This window comes from Nanorana parkeri, unplaced genomic scaffold (genome assembly GCF_000935625.1).
Source record: "Nanorana parkeri isolate BGI_ZX_2015 unplaced genomic scaffold, ASM93562v1 scaffold612, whole genome shotgun sequence".
NCBI classification, from domain to species: Eukaryota; Metazoa; Chordata; class Amphibia; order Anura; family Dicroglossidae; genus Nanorana; species Nanorana parkeri.
Genome location: NW_017306880.1, coordinates 636,883 through 659,819, shown reverse-complemented (window position 1 = coordinate 659,819; position 22,937 = coordinate 636,883). Strand labels below are relative to the sequence as shown.

The following is a 22,937-nucleotide window of genomic DNA, read 5'->3' as shown; positions in this document are numbered from 1 at the left end:
GCTTGCATTTAGAAAATACATGAATACAGAACTCCACTAATTTGTATATTTACATTGGCCTAGAGTCCAGTTTTAAAGTCATTTCCATTTAATATAGTCATATTATAGTTAGTTCATGTGAATGCCTAGGCCCACCACCCCACAGGGGCGGACCGCCAACACAATGGGGGCCCCGGGCAATACGAGATTATGGGGCCCCCCTTGTGCTCCACCCATATACAAGATACAGTCCGTGTAGCCATCGCACTCAGAGCCGCTGCTCCAAAAATGGAGGGTGGGTGCAGCAGGTGTCAGCGGATGGCTTCCGACAAAATATCAGTAAAGGATGGACACCGGCACTCCAAAGCAAGTTCAGTAAATGTTTATTAACTATAACCGTTAATAAACACGTACTGAACTTGCTTTGGAGTGCCAGGGAGAGTTTGCTGTTTGGAGATCAGTGTCCCTGGTTAGCAGGTAACCAGGGACGCTGATCTCTCTGCAAGTGGCCGGAGCCAGCAGTAAGATCACGGCTGGCTCCGCCCAGCTGTCAGAAGCACTATTCCGAGATACTGACAGTGTAATGTGCCGGGATTGGCGCATCAGCACTGTGCCGGTCACCAAACTTAAGCTGCTGTGAGATTTAGCCCATTTGCTGGTGTAAATGGGCCTTTGTTATGTATTACAGGTAATTATTTAAACACTTAATATACAAATTAAGATCTATGGGCAAAATCCCGCGATCGTACGATAATCGCAAAGTGTATGGAAGGCGTGCAACCGTTTTTACTGTACGGTCGCACGTCTTTTGTCTAAGGAGCATTTTCGAAAATCTTACGATTTTCAGCTGGTTTGTGGCATGCTCGGGAGACAAATGCCAAACGGGCCGGTGTGCGCATGCGCACACTGCCCGTTCAGCATTGTGGTCTTCGGAAACCCGCCCCTCAGCGGGGCGGGCTTGCGATGATCGCAAGTACGATCTGCCTGTCCAAGATGGGCAGATCATACGTTTTTTAAATTACTTTACAACCACCTAGGTAAGCAGAGAGACAGGCTGCAAAATAAACTGAAGAAGCACAAGATAAAAGTAATATAATTTAACTAACATCAACCTGGAAGCTACGGGCCAATATAGCCACAAGTCAGCCTGGCTGAGGGAAAAAGCGAGGCAGACACAATGATAGTAAGACAGGCAGGTGTACAAAAAGATTGTGATTAACATAGGAAAAAGAGAAAAGCAGCAGGGCTGAAGCTTGAGGTCTAGAAAAAAGTAGAAAACAGAAAATTAACTTCCAAGAATGATAACCAAGCAATACAAAGCCAAGAAAAGCCACAATTTTTCAAGCAAAACTAATTTCCAGGATGGCCAGAGTTTAGAATACCAAACAAACCCAGGTATTTCTTACCATTTTTTAAGAAATGAAGGCAACTGGAACACTCGATACACAGAGAATAAAAAAAACAGCAGGGATGCACCGATACCCATACTAGTACTTGCTCAAATGCTCCCGAAACTTATCCCAATACCATCACTTCCGGTATCTGGAAGTCGGGCAGCGAGTTATTACTCTCATCACCACGGAGCATGGAGTTGGCTTCCCAGCCAAACAGGAAGCCGCGGGGCAGGTAATGACTCGCCTCAGGGTTCCTGAATGGCCGGGAAGCCGACTCCATGCTTTCTTGTCACTTGGTGACGGGGGAGCATAGAGAAGGTTTCCTGGCCAATCAGGAATTTGGAGGCGTGTAATGACTCGCCACCTACCTTCCTGATTGGTCGGGAAGTTGGCAAATCAGGAAGCCAGGCAAGGAGTCATTACCCTCCCCCTGGCTTCCTGATTGGCCAGAAAGCTGTCTCCATGCTTCCTCCCCACCTGGTGAGGAGGGAGCATGGAGGCGGCTTCCCAGTCAATCAGGAATCTGGGCGGTGAGTCATTACACGCCGCCCAGCTTCCTTAATGGGACTTCTGGTATTGGCATTCGATATCAGAGAGTACCAAAAAAAAAATATCAGTACTCGTGCTCGATACCAAAAAACAATATCGGTGCATCCCTAATAGTATGGGCCTGACTGAATGAGAGCAACATTTAGCAAATGGAGAGATAAAGATAAACTTAGCCAGAAATCTCAATTTGGTGAATATGTAAAAGGCACTGAAGAATTTCCTGAGTTCAGTCCCTGGCAAAACCTTACATAAAAGCCGAATGGAAATTGGATATTTGCCCCTATAAAAAAGTTAGAAACAGTATTTGCCAACCAATAATATTTTCCAATTGTGCCCATGATATCCATTCACTAGCGATCAGATGCCAAATCGCATAGGCAGAATTTTGCATTGGCATATAATGTATATTGAGCATAATTCGCTCAAACTAAATTCCCATATTTACAACATGATTGCAACAAGCTTAAAGTCCTTTAGCGCTCCCAAGGGTGGTGGGGTGGTGGGAGATGGTAAAGAAAACCATGTTTATCTTCCATCTTTAGATTATCACATTCCGGATAACAGAGAGTTTATTGTATTAAGTTTACTTTTCTGCAGAAGATGGGTGTGGAGTTCAATGAGTGCAATAACAATTCATTTTTTTTCAGAAGCAGAGATTTTTCTGTCTACCTGGAGCTAAAACAAAACAAATGTTTCATTTCAATGATAATCTTGTTTGGGAAAGATAGGAATTGTCAGAAATGAAAGCTGCAAAGAACTCTTGACAATATTAACTATATCAACCAGGTTGTAAGACTTACATCAACTAACAATTCAATGCTCAATTGCACAATAACAGTGCTTGCGACGGATGAGGACTGGCTGCTTGAACCGACCATTATAAATCCTCTTCTTTCTCCAAAGAATAATTTCAATTTATCTGTTCCTTGCAAAACATGAAATAGTGGGTCAGCCTCATAGTAATGTTTTTTCAATAGCCTAGAATTCAATAAGACTTTCTCTTCTACTGTCAAATGTAGATTAAAGTGCAGGTCAGTGAGGACATGGAGTCACCTTAGCAGGATGGCTATTTATGTGTTGTACAAGAAATGAGGAAGAACATTTCTGCAAAGGACTGTCATACTGTAGAAGAAATATCAAATATTACTTAAAGGAATTAAAAATATTACACAAGACAACAGGCTGTCTTACATTTGCCACACATAAGTCCTTATTATTAAAGCCCAATTCAATACACCCCCTGCTATTAGCATTTGCCAGGGAAATAGGGGAACATGAGTACACTTTCACAGAGATATTATTTTTATTATTTATATTGTTTAGACATTAATAGCACTTTACTGAGCACAAATAGCCATTCACTTTAGTCCTGGTCTTTCAAAGAAGCTAACACTTTAAATGACCCAACTACCTACACACAGGCTAGGACAAATTTAATTAGAAGCCAATTACCTTTGTTTTGTTTTTTTATTATGGGAATGTAGTTACATATATACACTGATCAGCCATAACATTATGACCACTCGCCTAATATTGAGCAGGTCCCCTTTTGCTGCCAAAAGAGCCCTGACCCCGTTGAGGTGTGGACTTCACTAGACCTCTGAAGGTACTCTGTTGTATCTGACACCAAGCTGTCTGTAGCAGATCTTTTAAGTCTTGTAAGTTGCAAGGAGGGGACTCCATGAACCGGACTTGTTTTTCCAGCACATCGCGTAGAGATGTGGATTGAGATCTGGGGAATTTGGAGGCCAAGTCAACACCTTGACCTTGTTGTTGTGTTCCTCAGATCATTCTTGAACCATTTTTGCAGTGTGTCAGGGTGCATTGTCCTGCTGAAAGAGGCCACCGCCATCAGTGAATACCGTTTCCATGAAGGGGTGACTTGGTCAGCAACAACGTTTAGGTAGGCGGTACATGTCAAAGTAAAAGTAACATCCACATTAATTTGGGGGGCTCAAGGTTTCCCAGCAGAACATTACACAAAGCATCACACTGCCTCTGCTGCCAACCTGACCGGTCTGCAGCTCTGCAGCCCAATAAGCAACAAACTGCGATGAACTGTGTGTTCAGGATAAGCAAGAAGGTTCTTGTCGCACTCCTCACCAGAAAATCCCATGTAATGGGAAGGGTGCTCGTAATGACTGTGGAAGGCACCGCTCTATGCATAAGATAAATGTGAAAGATGTCACCAGCACAACGTAGATCCTTTTGGAATCACCAAATGCTCATATTATTGAACAAGTTGTCAGAATGGATACAAGCGCTTTTCAGGACCTCGCGGGGTCCCTTCATCAGGCTTCAGCTTTGACAACTGTGTGTTCAGACACCTTTCTATCGGAACCAGCATTAACGTTTTCAGAAAATTGAGCTACACTAGCTCTTTAATTTGATCAGACTACATTGGCCAGCATTCGCTTTCCATATGCCTCAATATGCCTTGGCCACCCATGACCCTGTCTCTGGTTCACCAGTTTTCCTTTTTTTGGTTCACTTTTGATAGGTCCTGACCACTGCAGACCAGTAACATTCCACAATAGCTGTAGTTTTGGAATTGCCCTGACCCAGTCGTCTAGCCATCACAATTTGACTCTTGTCAAAATCGCTCAAATCCCCACGTTTGCCCATTTTTTTCTGCTTTCAACACATCATCTTCAGGGACAAAATGTTAACTTCCTGCCTAATATACCCACCCACTTCCAGGTGCCATTGTAACGAGATAATCAGTGTTATTCACTTAACCTGTCAGTGGTCATAATGTTGTGGCTGATTGGTGTACTTGAGCAGTGAATATGACATTAAATAAAGATTCACTGCAGGTAAATCTGCCAGGTGCATGCATCCTAAAATGACAGTGATTAATTCACCACCAGAGAATATTTGCTGAAAGTCACATTCACTGCTTATATGCAATACCATATTTGCTTTAAACTCATACAAAAAAAATCTCAGTTTGCCTTCTTTATCTCAAAAAAACAGTATCTCTACAACTCATAAGATACCATGGGTACATTAACTGGAGAGCTTTCTTTTTACAAGATGTATAAACATAGATTCAACATTAATAACACATGAAAAAAATAACTTAACAAGTATTGTTGATTTCTCACCCAAGCCCCAAGGTCATTTTCACACCTCTGCATTCTGTTGCAGTACATGAAAAAACGTTTGCTTTCTGCACTTTTTCCAGTAAAATGCACCTTCCATGGGGATTAATTGCAAATACAAGTAAAAATTTGTAAAATGCGCCTAAAACATGTTCAAAACTTTAATGTGTGAAAAAAAATGCAGATTTGGACTTTTTTTATAAAGGACTTCAGAACCATAGATAATAAACTAACAAAAAAAACAACAACTGTTTTTGTCACACGTTTTGATTAAGCAAAAAATAAAAAGTGCCCGACTTAAAAAGAAATACAGAAAAAATAATATATTAAAACAGCACCACACACTACTTGCACCAAAACCAAATATTTAGTACCAAATGCACTATGCCGCACAGAAGAAGGGACCCTGTGTGGCCGTGAAACGTTGGCTGTTTGACGCATGTGACGATTGAATAAAAAGTGCTTTACTTCTTGCACATATCATCGAGTGCTGGTGACTGCTATTATGGATTGTACCAAATGGGGACACAAAAAGCCATAAAAAATTAGCTCCACTTTAAGACCAGCGGGTATTAGGGTCAGAGCTAAATGTACAAAAAGTATGGCTATGGTAACAAATTACAAGAAAACTGACCAGTGAACTAATTCAAATAAGTGTCATGCCACTGCACAGCAAACACTATAGTCTCTGTGCCTAGAAGGTTGAGTAGTTTTTTTCAACCATGAAAATCCATGAATCGCACAATACTTTCAGACAGTATCTACTCTACAGGAAAAGCCAAAGGCCGGTGGTTGATGTATTGTTTTAAAAATATGGAAAGACTTTCACAATGATGATTTAGTGCCTAATTACTTTCAATCCCCAATTGTTTGAGGTGGCAAAGAGCTTGCTCAGCACGCACACTCCTACCATTCAAGCATTTGCTACAGACATTAGCGTATGTTTTCCATAATCCTTCTTGTTTTACATCAGTGGTTTTTAAAATTACCAAAGAAAAAAAGGAGGAAAGACAAATGAGAGAAATGTAATTAAATTATTGTCGTACCACATTAGACCTGATGTATTAAGCGAGAATGACATTTTATAAAGTTATAAACTTTAATTTAGACAAGAAGAAATACTAGCTGCAATATAGAGATGTTTTGTTTGCTCATGCCGAACTGGAAAAATGACTGAAGGACTCTATATGCACCAAATCATAAGTGCCGGAAAATTGCCATGAGGACTATTATATGCATTTTCATTCATTCTTCCTAAACACAGATGCTAATGATGGCACCTAACAAAATTATTTTGAATTAAACTGTAATTAAAACTTTAGTTATAATAATAAATGCTTGCGTTAGTCATACTGGCCTTCACCGTCCTAAAATTACAGTGAATATTGGACGTAAATAAATATTAATGGAAGTCTATGAACAGGAAGAAAACATTTAGAAAACTCCCAATATATTTCATCACTTACTGCTTAATGGGACTATTGAAAAAAAGATCTATATGCAGATAGACTTTGGTGGCTCTTGGAAATCTTATTCATTTTTCCTTGCTATTGTTTTTTTATTGACAATAGCCACCAGTTCTAAAAGCCCCTGAAGCAAGCTACACTGTATATTACAAACAGACAGATGGAACAAAACAAACCAGAACTCCCGAGTATACAATGGTTGCATTAGGTTAATCAGCACTTTTTATGTGAATAGCCAGCCTGTCATAAAATTAGGTTATTTAATGATTTTAAAAAAACAATGGAGTTGAGAGAAACCAAGAACTCCTCCTGACAATGCTAGTCACCTGGCAGAAATACTGGTCCTCTGATTTTAATAAATTAATCTGGACCCAGACCAAGCATAAGAAGGCTAAGTTAGAAATCCTGGTATACATGCCATTCCAGTCAACAGCTCAGCATGTATCGAAAGCAGAAATAATTCAAGGCCTTAAGTCAAAATGACAGCCAGACAACTAGCATTTTCAGGTAGAGGTGTTAGCAATAGAAGCCTCCAAGCATTTCTCAGCACTGATTTCTTTCCTTTAACAGAAACCTGGTTTTAAACTATTTTGAGGCAACCTTTTGTTATAAAAATGATTAGCAGCCTGGCTGTCCCACTGATCTTTTAGCTTCAATGCTATGAGTGACTGAGCTGTATAAAGCTGCAGCATTTTATGATCCCAGGCTACAAGGAGGAAACAAAGGGAGCATGGAGATGGTAACTTTATTAACTAAACTGGCTACGGTGGCAGGCATTTTTTTTAAATATACATGGAATTTACCATGCATTTACCAAGCATGCCAAATAGCTAGCATTTTCCAAAGAACATCAGCGATGGCAACAAGGTACAGCTGATGATTTGCCATTCTTTATCCCCAATGTAATACCTGAACTTCTCAAAAAGTTGCTGAAGAACAGAATTATATTATAGGAATTGGGGAGTGAGCAGAGCTCCAACACATACAGGGTTATTCACAAAAGGGTGAAGAGTTTGGAGAAGACAGGAGAAGTGAACAATCTAGGACAACATAGCTGTACTGGAAAGTAAGCTGAATTGGAGAATGTATTCCAGTTCAGCTATGTTGTCCTAGATTGTTCTCTTCTCATGCCTTCTCTAAACTCTTCACCCTTTTGTGAATAACCCTGACAGTATGGTGAAGATCTTTACAACCTGGATTTGGGACTGTCATGGAGCATTGGAGTGAAATTTTGAGGCACCTTGTGCTGCCTCCTAGCAGTCTGTTACGTTCATCTACGCAATATTTCCTAATGACAGGCTAACTTTAGGTAAACATAATTATGGAATTTTAACCCTTAAAACAAATATGTAGACAAAGGACTTAATAAATGGAAGAGCAATATGCAGTGATGCTCATCCTACAGCAAACAATTGTCTGCTTCCATACACTAAACTACATGAAAACAGGCATAGGGTTTTCTCAGATTCTTCTTCTGTTTACTATTACTAATAAATCTATGTTAGCAAAACTGCCTAATACCGCAACAAAAAGGAGCATCCATGCAATACTAATGCTCCCTGTTAAAGGAAATTACAGACTTAAACAATTAGCACTGCCATGAGATTATCTGTTTGATACTGTACATGCATCCATTTGCAATTAGGCACTACCATGTGGCATTTTTATCTAACTTGGATACCAATCTTTTAGCTTCCACCTTGCAGCATTATCTCAATAACCTTCACAATGCATATGTTTGGCGTTACACTAAATATACATTTAATGAGACTGTCAAAAACACCGGCACAATCAAGCAACAATCTCACTGTGTACAGGACTAACAAGCACATTGGTGGACCTCGGGAGACTACCATAAGCGTCACAAGGGAACCAGCAATTTATAAACTTTTGTGCAGCACTGGCTCATTGTATGCAGCCTTTAGAGACCTCTGGTTTATGTATCCTCTAGCCAGCTTTACACATATTACTTATAATTTGTGTATGATCATCTACTCTAAAAATAAACAAAAACAAAGCATGGCAGATGAAGCCTACATTCCCAGGTCTTCATTTATGTAAAAAGAAAGCATTTACAAAAGTCCCTGTAATCCAGACAGTGACAACAGTACTGTTTTGGCTTGTACAGCAGTAGGAGTAGAAGCTATTCCCCTGAAGACAAAAGACTGCAGTCAGCAGTCAAGTAGCAAACTGTACGATTATAGCACCAAGTGAAACTAGTAAACAAAACCAGTCAATGCTGCAGGTTCCAGAATATTATAATGAACAAATCCTATACAAGAATAAAAGCTTGCACAACGCAAGTGTCTTTTCTGGTTATGATTTTTATTTAAGACGCATGCAATTCGTTAAATGTACCGCTCCACATAGCAGGAATTATTTACAGGGTACATAAACATAAGACTCTATTAGTTACTTTATACCCAATCATATCTTAGGAACAGAAAAGCCTTCCTAAATAGGTGGATAGTCTATAAATCATTGATTGTTTAAAAACCGTATTAGCAGTAGATGTGGAAACAGAAATACACAGACAGTATGAAAGTGCATCATATTGTACAGACGGGGTGAGTTTAACACTCATGCCTGATAAAAAATTTAAAAAAAAGCAATCTACAGGTATAAAATCCATAAAAGCAACAGCTTGCCTAATGTAAAAGATGTTTGAAGCTTGCTTCAAATGCTGCCCGCCCACCCAATTTGGCTCATTCCACTGGAATGTAAAAGCTGTAGACAGGACAAACTGGAATCTGCAGCCACAGGGAAGTCTGTCTCAAAAGGATAACATGCCATGCATCTTAGAAAGGGATGTGCAGTTGTACTAGAGGGAAAGGACCATTCATTTGCTTTAGAAGGCTATGGCACGGATGCCAGAGCTTATTTACATTCAGAAAGAAAATGTTGTAGATGCTCTAAAAGAAGAAAGCATATCTTAATGTCTTTGGTGTTTAATTTATATACCTTGTTCTAGAGAAATGAAAGAGGAGATGCTGAATACCTTCCTTTATCTGTACCCATTTTCTAATGCAACACTACAGACTGCTGGTTGTAAGACAGTGAAAGGTATTTTCCATAAACAGACTCATCTGGTAATTTTTAAAATTGTTTTCTTAATGGTTTTGTTATAGCACTCTCAGTCTCTATATGTAACACTGTACTCAACAGCCCAAGGGCGTCCCTAGACATCTATTCCTGGTCCATGTCCGGGAGGGGGGCCTGGTTGTGGTAGTGACGACAGCGAGAAGACAGCCAGGGCATCTTGATCAGCTCCTAGCAACCAATGAGGTCAGTGAGCTTTGCAGGATGCCGGTCAGAGCGTCACAGGTTGGTAAGAACTCTAAGCAACCTGGGACGCTCTGACCAGAAAGGGTGTGGCAGGCACAACCACGTGACCCAATGAGATGCTGCCTGAGGCAACTGCCTCATTATAGGGATGGCCCTGCATCAACCATTCACTTTTTCTGCAGAATAACATCATGTGTAGTTTTAGTACACCGATAAATAAAAATACTATCATTCCCTTTAAGTCAAACATGATAATACTGCAAATTATTTAGCTCAGGAGACACATCCCCTCTGCAGAATGAGCTCAAAAACTGTAGAATGGGCACACGATGATCTTCCAAAGAAATTTGAACTTTATTCCACATGCATCAATACAAAGCACAACCTCAGATGCGTTTCTGCCTTACGTGGCCTTAGTCATTGGCTATGACTAAAGGCTGTGACACACTGCAGGCGTAGCGATGCGAAAAAATTGCACCCTTCCACTTCGCACCGCAGCTTGTCTACACTGTAGTTTGTACTGTATTTTGTACTGTATTTTGTATGTATGTAAAAGCTGTAGACAGGACAAACTGGAATCTGCAGCCACAGGGAAGTCTGTCTCAAAAAGGATAACCTGAAACATTAAGGGGCCATTCACAGTATGGTGATGTGCATTTTATGGTGTCCTTAACTGTAACACACAGCATTGCACATTAAATGTGTTGGTGAAATCATTTGAAATGGCAACCCAAATAAATCTTGTTGACAGCACAATGATGTTTATTGAACTTTTTTCACCCAAAGTTTCACCCAAATGCACACTAGTGTGTTGCACTGCAATGCATGTCAAAGGTGCTCCGAGAGGTTTATTGTGGTGCCATTCAGAAGGACACTAGCATAGGAGGCCTATGACAACTCAGAAGACGTTCTGAGCCTGGAGTTGGGCTTTAAAAACAACAATATTAATGTCCTGGAATGGCCAGGTCAGAGTCTAGATCTTAATCCAATGGAAAATTGATGGTTGTCTCTGCACAGCATCTATTTTATTCACCTTCCTTTGGTATTGTAGTTGTTGTATTTTATTCAAAAATCTTTCATAAATATATAAAGAAAAATAATTGGTGGCCATACTGGGAAAAAAAAAGGGAATGTGAGCAATTGCAGTGTGCAGATGTGCAAAGCTTTCCATGTACCACTGGAAGGGTTTTGTTATATACTGTAGGGGATATGTATCAAAACTAGAGCAGTTGCCTATAGTAATCAATCACATTCTCTCTTTCATTTTCAAAGCTTAACTGAACAAACTGAAGAGAGAAGCCGATTGGTTACTGTGCACAGTTGCTCCAGATTCTGTCTGCTCCAGTTTTTGATAAATTCCCCTCTGTATGTTTAAAGATAGCAAATAATAGCGCTTGATCCTGCCAGATATCCAGTAAGCTCATAGTTCCTCTGCACTCTGTAATGTTATAAGAACTACACTACTACTGTTATTATGAACTAAAGAACACATCCCCAAATGTTAAGGAGATGGGAACATCAGCTGTTCTGTAGTCTCAACACACGTTCTATCCTAGGATGATAATTGTGCTCCTCTACAGATACAAAACAGTGAGTGCTGTTACCCTAGGACAGGATGTTTGTTGCTGGCAGGATCACCAGATAAGGATAAAAAGGAAAAAAGTTCATGCAGCCACCACATTGAAGGACTGATGTGCGGCAAAATATTAGACTTTTATTTTTGGATTTAGATACACTTTAATTCCCTTTGCAGAAATTGGTTTTCAGTTTTAAATGAAAGAGTATATTTATGTTGATCAATGTTAAAATACATTATATATATCTACTGTAATTTAATGTTGTATGACAACAAAAATGTACCCAAGGGGTGAATACTTTTTATAGGAACCAAAAATAAAATGAAAAAGATATCACTGGTGCTTGTAACTATCAAACACGAAAAGTGCTGAATGTCTTATGTGGTTTAATGCAAATTCAAAGAATACAGATACAAACAAGGAATGTCTGTACTCCAAATCTAAGTACTTGATGGTCTTCCTTGAAAGAGCTATTTTCTTGCCAAGAACATGATAACCTTATCTTGAGGTAAAATTAAATCTGTACTCCATGACTGTCTGGTCAGGACAGATGCCAGCTCTTTGGAAGTACAATAGGAATAGTCAAATGTGTCGGGATGAAATTTCTGCTGTCTAAAGGCCCAAGCTAGCTGATACAGATCTCATTAACTGTCTAATTTCATCCCTCTGTTAATTGCTCTAAAAATCTAGAGGAGTTTTGGGTATTCCCAAAAGTTATTAGTGGCCAGTACAGGGGTCTATTCTGTAGAAGCCACCTCATCAATTACTGTATATAGACTGTGAACAATACAGTATTCACCAGCTATTTTAATTGATAGAAATAAAAACAATTTAAGATAATTCATTCTTTTTGTTTTTGTGCAGTAGAAATCAAATACACAGAGTAGAGCAGGGCTCAAAATTTCCACTCGCCCCCTCGCAATTGGCAAGTGAAATTGCGTGGGGGCGAGTGGAAATTCAGGGGGGGAACTGCTGCCGCTTCTACAGCGGTGATCGCCGCTTCAGCAGCGGCGATCGCCGTGTCAGTTCTCTCTCCTCCACGGTCACTGCCACTACAGAGCGGCTGAGGAAAAGAATCCGTTCGTCCTCCTCCCCCTGCCCCCTTTACTTACCTCTCTCCTCGTTGCTCCATCCTCCGTGCTCCGTCCTGCTCTGTGATAACCAGTGAGAGGGGAGAGCCATCTTCCCCCCTCACCTGTCACAGACTTTCTAGCACAGTGCTGTGCTAGAACTCCTGTATTGGAGGTGACAGGTTCAATAAAGAGAACCTGTCACCTCCAAATGCTATCACACAGGGGATTGTTAGCTCCTGTGTGATAGCGATAGAGTTAAGTGAACAAAAATTGTTACAAAAATAATTAAATAAATACAATTTTAAAAAATAAATAAAAAATAATGATTACATTTACATAAAAAGGTGATTCAAAAGTTTTAAAAAATCACGGTCCACTTGCCATGATAACCAGTTGATTGGCAGGCTCCTTCCCTACAGGGACCCGGACTCCACTGCATAGAAGCAGGACAGGAGCCTGCCAATCAGCTCGTTACTATTCCCTGGGTCATATTTGACGGGCGTGCAGGGACGATGAGGGCATGCTGGAACTTGTAGTTCAATTACGACATGTCCAAGCATGCTCTCGTTGTACCTGTATACCCCCACATATCACGGGTGTCGCAAAAGCAGGTCTCTGTACTGTGCATCACACCGCAGGTCTCTGTACTGTGCATCACACCGCAGGTCTCTGTACTGTGCATCACACCGCAGGTCTCTGTACTGTGCATCACACCGCAGGTCTCTACTGTGCATCACACCGCCGGTCTCTGTAAGGTGCATCACACCGCCGGTCTCTGTACTGTGCATCACACCGCAGTTCTCTGTACTGTGCATCACACCGCAGGTCTCTGTACTGTGCATCATACCGCAGGTCTCTGTAATGTGCATCACACCGCAGGTCTCTGTACTGTGCATCACACCGCCGGTCACTGTAATGTGCATCACACCGCCGGTCTCTGTAATGTGCATCACACCGCCGGTCTCTGTAATGTGCATCACACCGCAGGTCTCTGTACTGTGCATCACACCGCAGGTCTCTGTAATGTGCATCACACCGCAGGTCTCTGTAATGTGCATCATACCGCAGGTCTCTGTAATGTGCATCACACCGCAGGTCTCTGTACTGTGCATCACACCGCAGGTCTCTGTACTGTGCATCACACCGCAGGTCTCTGTACTGTGCATCACACCGCAGGTCTCTGTACTGTGCATCACACCGCAGGTCTCTGTACTGTGCATCACACCGCAGGTCTCTGTACTGTGCATCACACCGCAGGTCTCTGTACTGTGCATCACACCGCAGGTCTCTGTACTGTGCATCACACCGCAGGTCTCTGTACTGTGCATCACACCGCAGGTCTCTGTACTGTGCATCACACCGCAGGTCTCTGTACTGTGCATCACACCGCAGGTCTCTGTACTGTGCATCACACCGCAGGTCTCTGTACTGTGCATCACACCGCAGGTCTCTGTACTGTGCATCACACCGCAGGTCTCTGTACTGTGCATCACACCGCAGGTCTCTGTACTGTGCATCACACCGCAGGTCTCTGTACTGTGCATCACACCGCAGGTCTCTGTACTGTGCATCACACCGCCGGTCTCTGTAATGTGCATCACACCGCCGGTCTCTGTAATGTGCATCACACCGCCGGTCTCTGTAATGTGCATCACACCGCCGGTCTCTGTAATGTGCATCACACCGCCGGTCTCTGTAATGTGCATCACACCGCCGGTCTCTGTAATGTGCATCACACCGCCGGTCTCTGTAATGTGCATCACACCGCCGGTCTCTGTAATGTGCATCACACCGCCGGTCTCTGTAATGTGCATCACACCGCCGGTCTCTGTACTGTGCATCACACCGCAGGTCTCCGTACTTGGCATTGTTACTGATCTCTGTACTCTGCGTCACACCGCTGACCTGACGGAGTTAAGGCCGGGGAAGGGTAGGGGTTGGTGGGACAACTTGTGGCGTGTAACTATTAAGGCCTGGCTAGTAACTTAGGACTTGAAATTTTGAGACCTGGAGTAGTGGATCATCATTTCAAAAGTGATAGGGAAAGCAGAGAGTACAAATGGGAAAACACAAGTAACAGTAATTAAAGAAAAGTCTGTTTAGTTATTTAACAAAACTGTATCTCGGCTATATGTCCATTGTCTAACTAAGGAAAAAGCTGGATGTAATTTCAGAGGTCTGATCACAGTAGGGCTACAACCAACTAATCGATTAATCAATAGAAAGAATAGTTGTCAACTATTCTCATTATCGATTAGTTGATTGAATCCCCTAGCTCCCTCCTCCACGCTGGGAGCAGGGCACAACAAGCAGTGGGCCTGCTATTGGCAGCCTGCTATTGGCTATTGCAATTTGAAATGGCCAATAGCAGGCTGGCTATTGCACCAGCCCACTATCTGCTGTATTTACATTCAGCTGCTAACTGCGGAATCTTGCCACTGGCAGCTGTCATTCCCTGGCTGAAGCTATTCAAGTGCCATATGCTCACAATACAATTATTAAAAAAGAAATTATAGAAGGTGGGAAAAAAGTAATTTTCTGTTTCGGAGGTGCGTTGCAGTGCCATTCATTTCAATGGTACCCCAAGCATGCCTCCCACCCAGAGTGTGATTGCCCACACTGGAATGTACAGTACCGCAATGCCGTGCATTCCAGTGCAGGGCGATTTAAAAAAAAATTGTGCAAGCAGTTTTATTTTGAAGTAAACCTTATGTTTGTAACACTGCAATGTGTATTTTTTTTTAAATTAAGGGTGGTATTTATTTCATTTTATTTATCTGATTAATTGAACAAATAATAGGCCAACTAATCGATTATGGAAATAATCATTAGGTGCAGCCCTAGATCACAGGAAAGCAAACAATTTCAGAAGAACTGTCCACACACATCATTACATATCTATTACTCAATCCACAACATCATTAGAAGTACCCCTAGGGGTAGCTATAGGAAAGACTTTGATAGACTTCATTCACAGCTTGTTCCCATGACAAATACAATAATATTGTATTCATTGCTCATAAGGTGGGGGAAGGATCAGCTAAGGCAAAGTAGGTAGAAAGAAACTACATGTGCTACGAATACAGGGTTGTTTGGGGTGCCACATCAGAATCAGTTGGCGTACCCCTCAAAATGGCCTGAGAAAAACACAGACAGTCAAGAGATTCAGTTTATTAGACAATAAACTGAATTCTGTTTATTAGACAAAACATCATAATGGGAAAGCATACTGGAGGCATCCAGTTATCTTTTTGGCTCATAGCCTTAAGCAGACATCCCAACTCTCCTGGATGTTCCGGGAGTCTGCCGCTATTAGATAGCGGCTCCTGGACACCCAAGAGAGAAACATTTTCTCCCTGAAAGGGTTACTCTGCTTCATCTTGCAGAGTAAACCTTTCTTTGCTCTGGTTTTTTTTTTCCCCTCGATCTGGGCCGCCGGCCGTCACAAGAGAAAAAAAATGGCATTGGAACGAATATCTAGATTGCTATTGGCTATTGCAAATTGAAATAGCCAATAGCAGACTAGCTATTGCACCTGCCCACTGCTGCTGTCAATCAGAAGAGGTGGACCTGAGTTCTCCATCAGGTCCTCCTTTACTGACTGACAGCAGCAGAGGGTGGGTGCAATAGCCAGCTTGCTATTGGCTACTGCAAAATGAACTAGCCAATAGCAATCTAGCTATTCATTCCTATACTGTTTTGTTTTTTTATTTAATTCTGACAACAGCAGCTGTCAGAATACTAAAACAACAGGAGATAGCAAGGGAAGCATTAGCTTCTTTGCTATCGGCCATAATTTCAGGGGGGTGCTCTCTTCCTTGTTGTTGCTGGGTGACAGAAGGCACCTCCCTGAAATGAGAAGGGCACCTCCCTGAAATTACTTATTTCAGGTTGGGATCCCTGCCTTAAGCGGCTTTTCTATATAGATATCATACCTTTTGACATATACTAGTGCATTTACTTTGATCTTTAGGTATGTACAAAGTAACATAAGATTTAAACAAAACTATGCAATGCAAACCTTTCTGATCCATCCTTCATCCCGACTTTTGCATAAAGGACATCCACCATTGCTGGGTCATCATTCATGTATTCAATTCCAGACATTTTCACTTGCATTGGTTTTCCAGCTGCAATTTTACTGTAAAATGTAATGTCAGAATAAAGCTGATGGCAGTATAACAGGTAGAAGCTTGAAAAACAAATGACATAATCATGTTTCACTAATACATAAACACTGGCAGAAACTGAATTAACAACACCTATATGCAGCTGATTGATGATAAACAAACAATTTTTTTTAAATAATTACAGATTGTGCCTAGGATAAATGATTACACTTTGAATAGATTTGAGACAAGCAGATTCAATAAAAGTCAGTAAGAAATGAGACCTTCATTTTCAGCAGAACATTCATTTGCCCAAAGCAATGGAAGAAAGGTTTGATTGATTCTTCAGAAATGTTATTCAAGACTGTATCAACTGGGCAGTCAGTTATTCAACATATCAAGCTTGATATTCATTCACAATAATGCTGATCGTCTACTTGTTTGAATGGGGACAAATCAGGTTCTTCTGCAGATTAGTTTTCTTATACTAAATGTCTCTAAGTTTCTGTAGCTAAAATTATTTTTTAAATTGTGTTAATCATTGGTATGACAACAACATTTAATCCACCCACATACTCTGACTTTCATAGTGGCCTCACTTATTCACAAAGCTGCCGAGGCAGCCGAAGTGAAGTCATCCGAACAACGTTCGGCTATTCACTCCGGCTCAGTACAGCTGATTTCAGCCGTACATCGGCAGAAATCAGCCGTACAATGGCTGCACTTCGGTCAGCCGAACATGCTCTGCAGAAGGACATCTGGATCGGCTGAGATTAAACTTCGGCAGCAAACGGCAGTGAGTGAATAGCCGAATGCCACCGAGCATCCGGCTATACCTCTGTGGTACCGAGCAGAATAGAAAATCAATGAAAAGAGTTTAAAAAAAAGGTTGACAAAAATATTTTTAGAACGTAAATAAATAGTACAATTAAAAAATAATAGATTTTTAAAAATAATAATAATTGGGCGGAGCAAGTAGAGACAGATAGCTCCTGGTCATGACGTCACGGCAGACTCCGCCCAGTTGTTGTTTAATGACAGATTAGCGTCCCCAGGTCATTTGGGGACGCTGATTTGTCATTACAACTGGGCGGAGCCAGCCGTTAGATCACGGCTGGCTCTGCCCAGCTGTCATTGGCAGGGCTCATGGCTGGCCTTCGGCAGGCTGTTTGCCCCGCTTCGGGTGTCACTATGCCTTCGGCTTGCGCTGCTGTATGGGCTGTAGTGAATAGGTAATTAATAAAAAGAGTTTGAGGCAAGTTCTATCTAAACTGGTGCAGCTGCACGTAGCAACCAACCAGTTTTATCTTTTATTTTTTTTCCACATGGCTTAGAAAACAAAGAATTAAAAGCTGATAGGCTGACCTCCAGCTGAGGCAAATTCATATCTGATGGTCCTCTCTGAGGCAATGGCTATCAAAGTCAAAAATATAAAGTATATTCACTAAATTATTTCCTATTAACATCAATAAGTTTCTATAATAAAAAACATTTTCAGCATAAGCCTAAAAGTGAACTAGCAAAACGTGTTTCTAGCTGACATGAGTATGCAAGATTGCAAAAGTATCTCCTCATCAGCACTTCTCACTAGTTAATCAAAGGACTATTTGGTAAAATTTGTTAAGGATAATGGCATAGTTAATGACAATCAGCATGGGTTCAGGAAAGACCGTTCCTGCCTGACTAACTTGCTAACTTTTTATGAGGGGGTAAGTAGAGATATGGATGAAGGGAAGCCGGTAGATGTGGTATATCTGGATTTCTCAAAGGCATTTGATACGGTACCACACAAACGCTTAATACACAAGCTGAGAGCTATGGGCATAGATGAAGTGGTGTACGTGGATAGAGAACTGGCTACGGGAACGCGCCCATAGAGTATCTATTAATGGCACCTTTTCAGACTGGGCTAGTGTAATGAGCGGTGTGCCTCAAGGATCTGTGCTGGGTCCCATATTGTTCAACCTATTTATTAATGATATCGGGGAGGGAGTAAATAGCCATGTTTCTGTGTTTGCAGACGATACAAAAATAGGGAGGGTATTAGAAACGGATTGTGACAATATAACATTACAGGAGGACCTGGACAAAATAGGGGAGTGGGCAATAATATGGCAGATGAGGTTTAATGTCGATAAATGCAAAGTAATGCACTTTGGAAATAAAAATAAACAAATGGGCTATACCATCATGGGTATGCCACTAGGGTCAGAAATAGAAAAAGATTTGGGGGTCATTGTAGACCACAAACTGAATGGTAGCTTGCAGTGCCAGGCTGCTGTAAACAAAGCGAGCAGGGTCTTGTCCTATATTAAGAAGGGGATGTATTGCAGAGACAAGTCTATAATTGTGCCACTTTATAGATCATTGGTTCGGCCTCATCTGGAGTACGCGGTCCAGTTTTGGTCGCCGGTACTAAGAAGGGATGTCCTTGAGCTGGAGAGAGTCCAGCGGAGGGCAACCAAACTAATTAGGGTAATGGAGGACCAGAGCTATGAGACAAGGCTACTGAATTTAAACATGTTCACATTGGAAGTAAGGAGATTAAGGGGGGGTATGATTTTCATGTACAAGATGTTCAATGGTGACAGCAACATTGGCAACAAACTCTTGAAGTCGAACTCCATTACATAGACTAGAGGCCACCACCTAAAATTGGTGGAGAAAAAATTCCAGCACAAGGGGCGAAGGGGGCTCTTCACAGTAAGAGCGGTTAGGGTCTGGAACTCACTGCCACCGGCAGTGATTTCAGCTAAGAGTGTGGAATTGTTCAAGAAACTTTTTGGACGTAATATTCAGGGATACAAGTATTCCTAAGAATGAGTTGAGTGTGGACCTATATGGGTTGGACTTGATGGACGTATGTCTTTATTCAACCCCAAATACTATGTAACTATGTAAAACACATAACTTAATATGGCTCTGTCTCTCCATCCTTTGGGATGTTAGGAGTAAACTCTAGTAGAATGCAATGTAGTTTCCTACAAATCAAAGATAATTGTCCAGTATACCCATGCCCCCACATCATGTGATTCACTGTGTGCACTAGTTTGGTCTCCCAGGTAAACATAGCATTAAGACAAAAAATCAAAGCCCAAGAAAGATATTGACATTGACTTGCAATATGAGGACAGATGTGATCTTGGCTAAAGTTATCCTTCATTAATGGCAGCCTAACAAACCTTCAGTCTTCATGTTCTGCTGTCCTTTCAGCCAGACCTCATTTCTATTAGCCTGTCTCTATCACTTACTACAGAAGGAAATAAATGATCTATGGCTTCCTCCCAATCTCCCTTGTCAAGTTATGGGATGACAAGTCTCCAGAAACTGTGCACTTTATCTTCAAAGGAGGAAAGAGTTTCTCAAATCAATGAGTATAAAGTAAATATAAGGTAATATGGAGATGCCAGAATAAAGGATGGTGAGGTAAGATTGCCACATGTTCAATTGTCCAAAGGAAACAAATTCTCTCTGAATTAAAGTCTTCGCAACGTAAATCCCTCATTGGTGCCAAAATTCAAAATTGGACAGAATCTAAAGTCAAGATCATTACTATTATTATATAAAGGAATATAACTTAACCAAATGTTTACAACTGAACCCAACCCATACAGTTAAACCTTAAACACTCAAAGAGCCATTTGGACCCGTTTCCCACAGAAAAGAAAACACCAGGAGCCACAAAACCCCTTTGACATCTAAAATGAAGATAACACGGCATATATATCGTTTTTCACCTTCATGCAATGTATAGCATGTATATAGGTATATGTGGGCTCAGTAACGCACTGGACTCTGGGCTTAGTAACGCACTGGACTCTGGGCTTACCCGAGACCCTGCAGAGCTCACCTGAGAGTGACCCTGCAGAGCGCACCATAGATCCTGCACAGCCCATCTGAGACTCTCTGTGGTGGGCTCTGCAGGGCCTCAGGTGGGCTGGTCGCCGGGGTCCCTTTCCCTGTATCTCCTCCAAACCCCTCTGACCTGCTGCTGCTGGGGCATGGCATGGCATTCCAATGCTTTCTCAGCTGTTCCAGGGCAGATCGGCATCGCAAATCGTATGTGCAGGAGAACTGATCTGCCCTGGAACAGCTGATCAGTCCTGAAATGTCACTTCTGTCCGACTCTGAGTGCGATCTCACATTCCACCCACTCACAAAGTCAGATAGAAGTGACATTTCAGGACCTGCCCCCTTGCTGAGAAGCCTGTCGCCAGTGCGGGGCCTCGAGACCCTGCACTGCCACATATTCCGCCCTGACCCCTGCATTAGACAAATAGTCAAAGTTATACATTAGTTAATCTATATGACACACTGCGGTTCAGATTTAAAACAGGTCAACATATCATCTACTTGTGTATAATGCGGAATAGGGATGAACCTCAAATGCCCTTGTTTGAAAATAAAAAAGGCTAATATGGTTTCATCTATGAGGTGGTAACTGTTTATAAATTGCCATGACAGCATTTTTTCAAAGTAGCAATGAACTAGGGGTTAATTTTGCGATATATGTGATGCAAAGAGACTATAAAGTGTAATGTCCAATTATATGAAACCTTACAGTAATATGCCATTACCATAAAAAGACTGAAGGTCGTAAGTGGATAGCTTTTAACTCGCTAGAGACAAAACTTCAAGGTGACTTTTTGTATCTCTACTATATACTGGATATAACTGATGTTAGTATTCCTTTCAAACACTGAAGCAATAGTATTACAGAGAACAGGTTGACAGAATCACAGAGCACCAGAGAAAGTCCTTTGCAATTTGATGTCACGGATATAATAAAAGATAATTCACTCACTCCAGAAATTCCTCTTTGCACTTTTGTAACAGCTGGCTTGCCTGCTCCACTTCATTTTCATTCAGCAAAACTAGGGTCCCTATTGTCAAGTGGAGTTTTGATGGGTTCTGGAAAATGGTGCCTTCCACCCCATGATCCTGTGCAAAAAAAAATCAAAACAAAACAGAAATCGTAATGCGCCATTAAGTATTATAAACAGGGTAACAGATTTGTTCTGTAAGTAAAACAAACTTAAACACTGGTCAATATCTGCAACTATCTAATGCTCATTGGATTTTATCTGTACACATTCCCGCCACGTTCACACTGGCAATGTCTCTCCTGCAGACAGCACAGGCCCAGAGATTCCTGTTTTGAAAATGTTCCAAGGAAAATAAAAATCCTTATTTAACTGGATATGCCTCTGTCCGGCTGCAGTTTACATAACATTGCCTAATGGAGATTCATTAGTGAAATGCAAGGATGTCTGCAGAGCATACTGAGGGGAATCAATACTGGAGCAGACAGAATGTGGAGCAGCTGTGCATGACAACCAATCAGTTTCTCTCTTTTATTTTCAAAGCTTAACTGAACAAGCTAAAGATAGGAGCTGATTGGTTACGATGGACAACTGCTCCAGTTTTGATCAATTACCTCCCACTGTATTTTATAGTTGCATGCAATACCTGATTCCAACAACGCATGAAACTGCAAGTGAAATGTTTATATGCAACGTTATCTTGTAAGGAAACCCAAGAGCTGCATGCTGATGTGATTTTTAGTTAAAGGTTGTAAAGATTCACTTTGATAGCCTCCTGCAATTCTCTGTATTGCAGTGTTCTGACAGAGAGAGATGTAAGCAGTCCTGTCAGATAATCATGACTCTATTTACTCTATTTATTGCAAATGCTGGCAACCTAACTCTGCTCTGCTTTCCTTGAGAACAAGATCACAGGGGGCAGCACAGTCTCCATGCCCTGTCCACCTTCCGGCTTGCAGGAGGGTGGCACCATAGGACCACGCAGGGGACGGAACCACCCTAAAATTGGATATCAGGGCTCAAATTAAAATGTATAAACATCAAGGGGCAGCATAATGTGTAAGTCATTTAAACAGCATTGGCATGTTACAAGTAATTTAAACCTGCAAATCAAATTTATTTGAAGGGGGCCCACAAACATTTTTGTAAACAATGTGTACTGTCCCTTTAAGAAAAAACCAGGCATGGGACCCCATCAACATCCATACCAGGCTGTAATTAATGCAGCCTGGATGGTCAGGAAAGGGGAGGCAGTGATCATGCGACCCCTCTTCCCGAGGGGTCACATTGTTTTGCTATACCAGTCCACATGGCTGCAACATTGGGAGGTTACCTTGCTTTGCATCCCTACCCTTACTCACTTACGCACCTTATCCCCAATGCTGATGCAGGCAAAGGCTTGAGTCCCGTTGACCCCCACAACCCTGGCCCAGTAGAGGTGACTTATTAAAAAGGGGGCCCCCAGATATCTGGCCCTCCCCCCTCATGAATGAGTAAGGGGTACATAGTAATGTGAATTAGTAAATAAAAGCAAAGACACCATAGAAAAAAAAATTAAAAAAAAAAAAAAAAAAAAAA

The 22,937-nt window shown here is 41.4% G+C and overlaps 1 protein-coding gene across 1 annotated transcript in view; it reads right to left on the bottom strand.

The window, feature by feature from the left end:
• The window catches only part of ASCC1 (activating signal cointegrator 1 complex subunit 1), a 146,073-nt gene that overhangs the window by 78,697 nt on the left and 44,439 nt on the right, over window positions 1-22,937 (bottom strand). The window contains exons 5-6 of the mRNA XM_018562915.1: window positions 21,341-21,477; window positions 16,449-16,568 (exon numbers count right to left, since the gene is read on the bottom strand). Of these exons, the coding sequence (XP_018418417.1) occupies window positions 16,449-16,568; window positions 21,341-21,477 (257 nt within the window). The remainder of the gene's footprint in view (window positions 1-16,448; window positions 16,569-21,340; window positions 21,478-22,937) is intronic.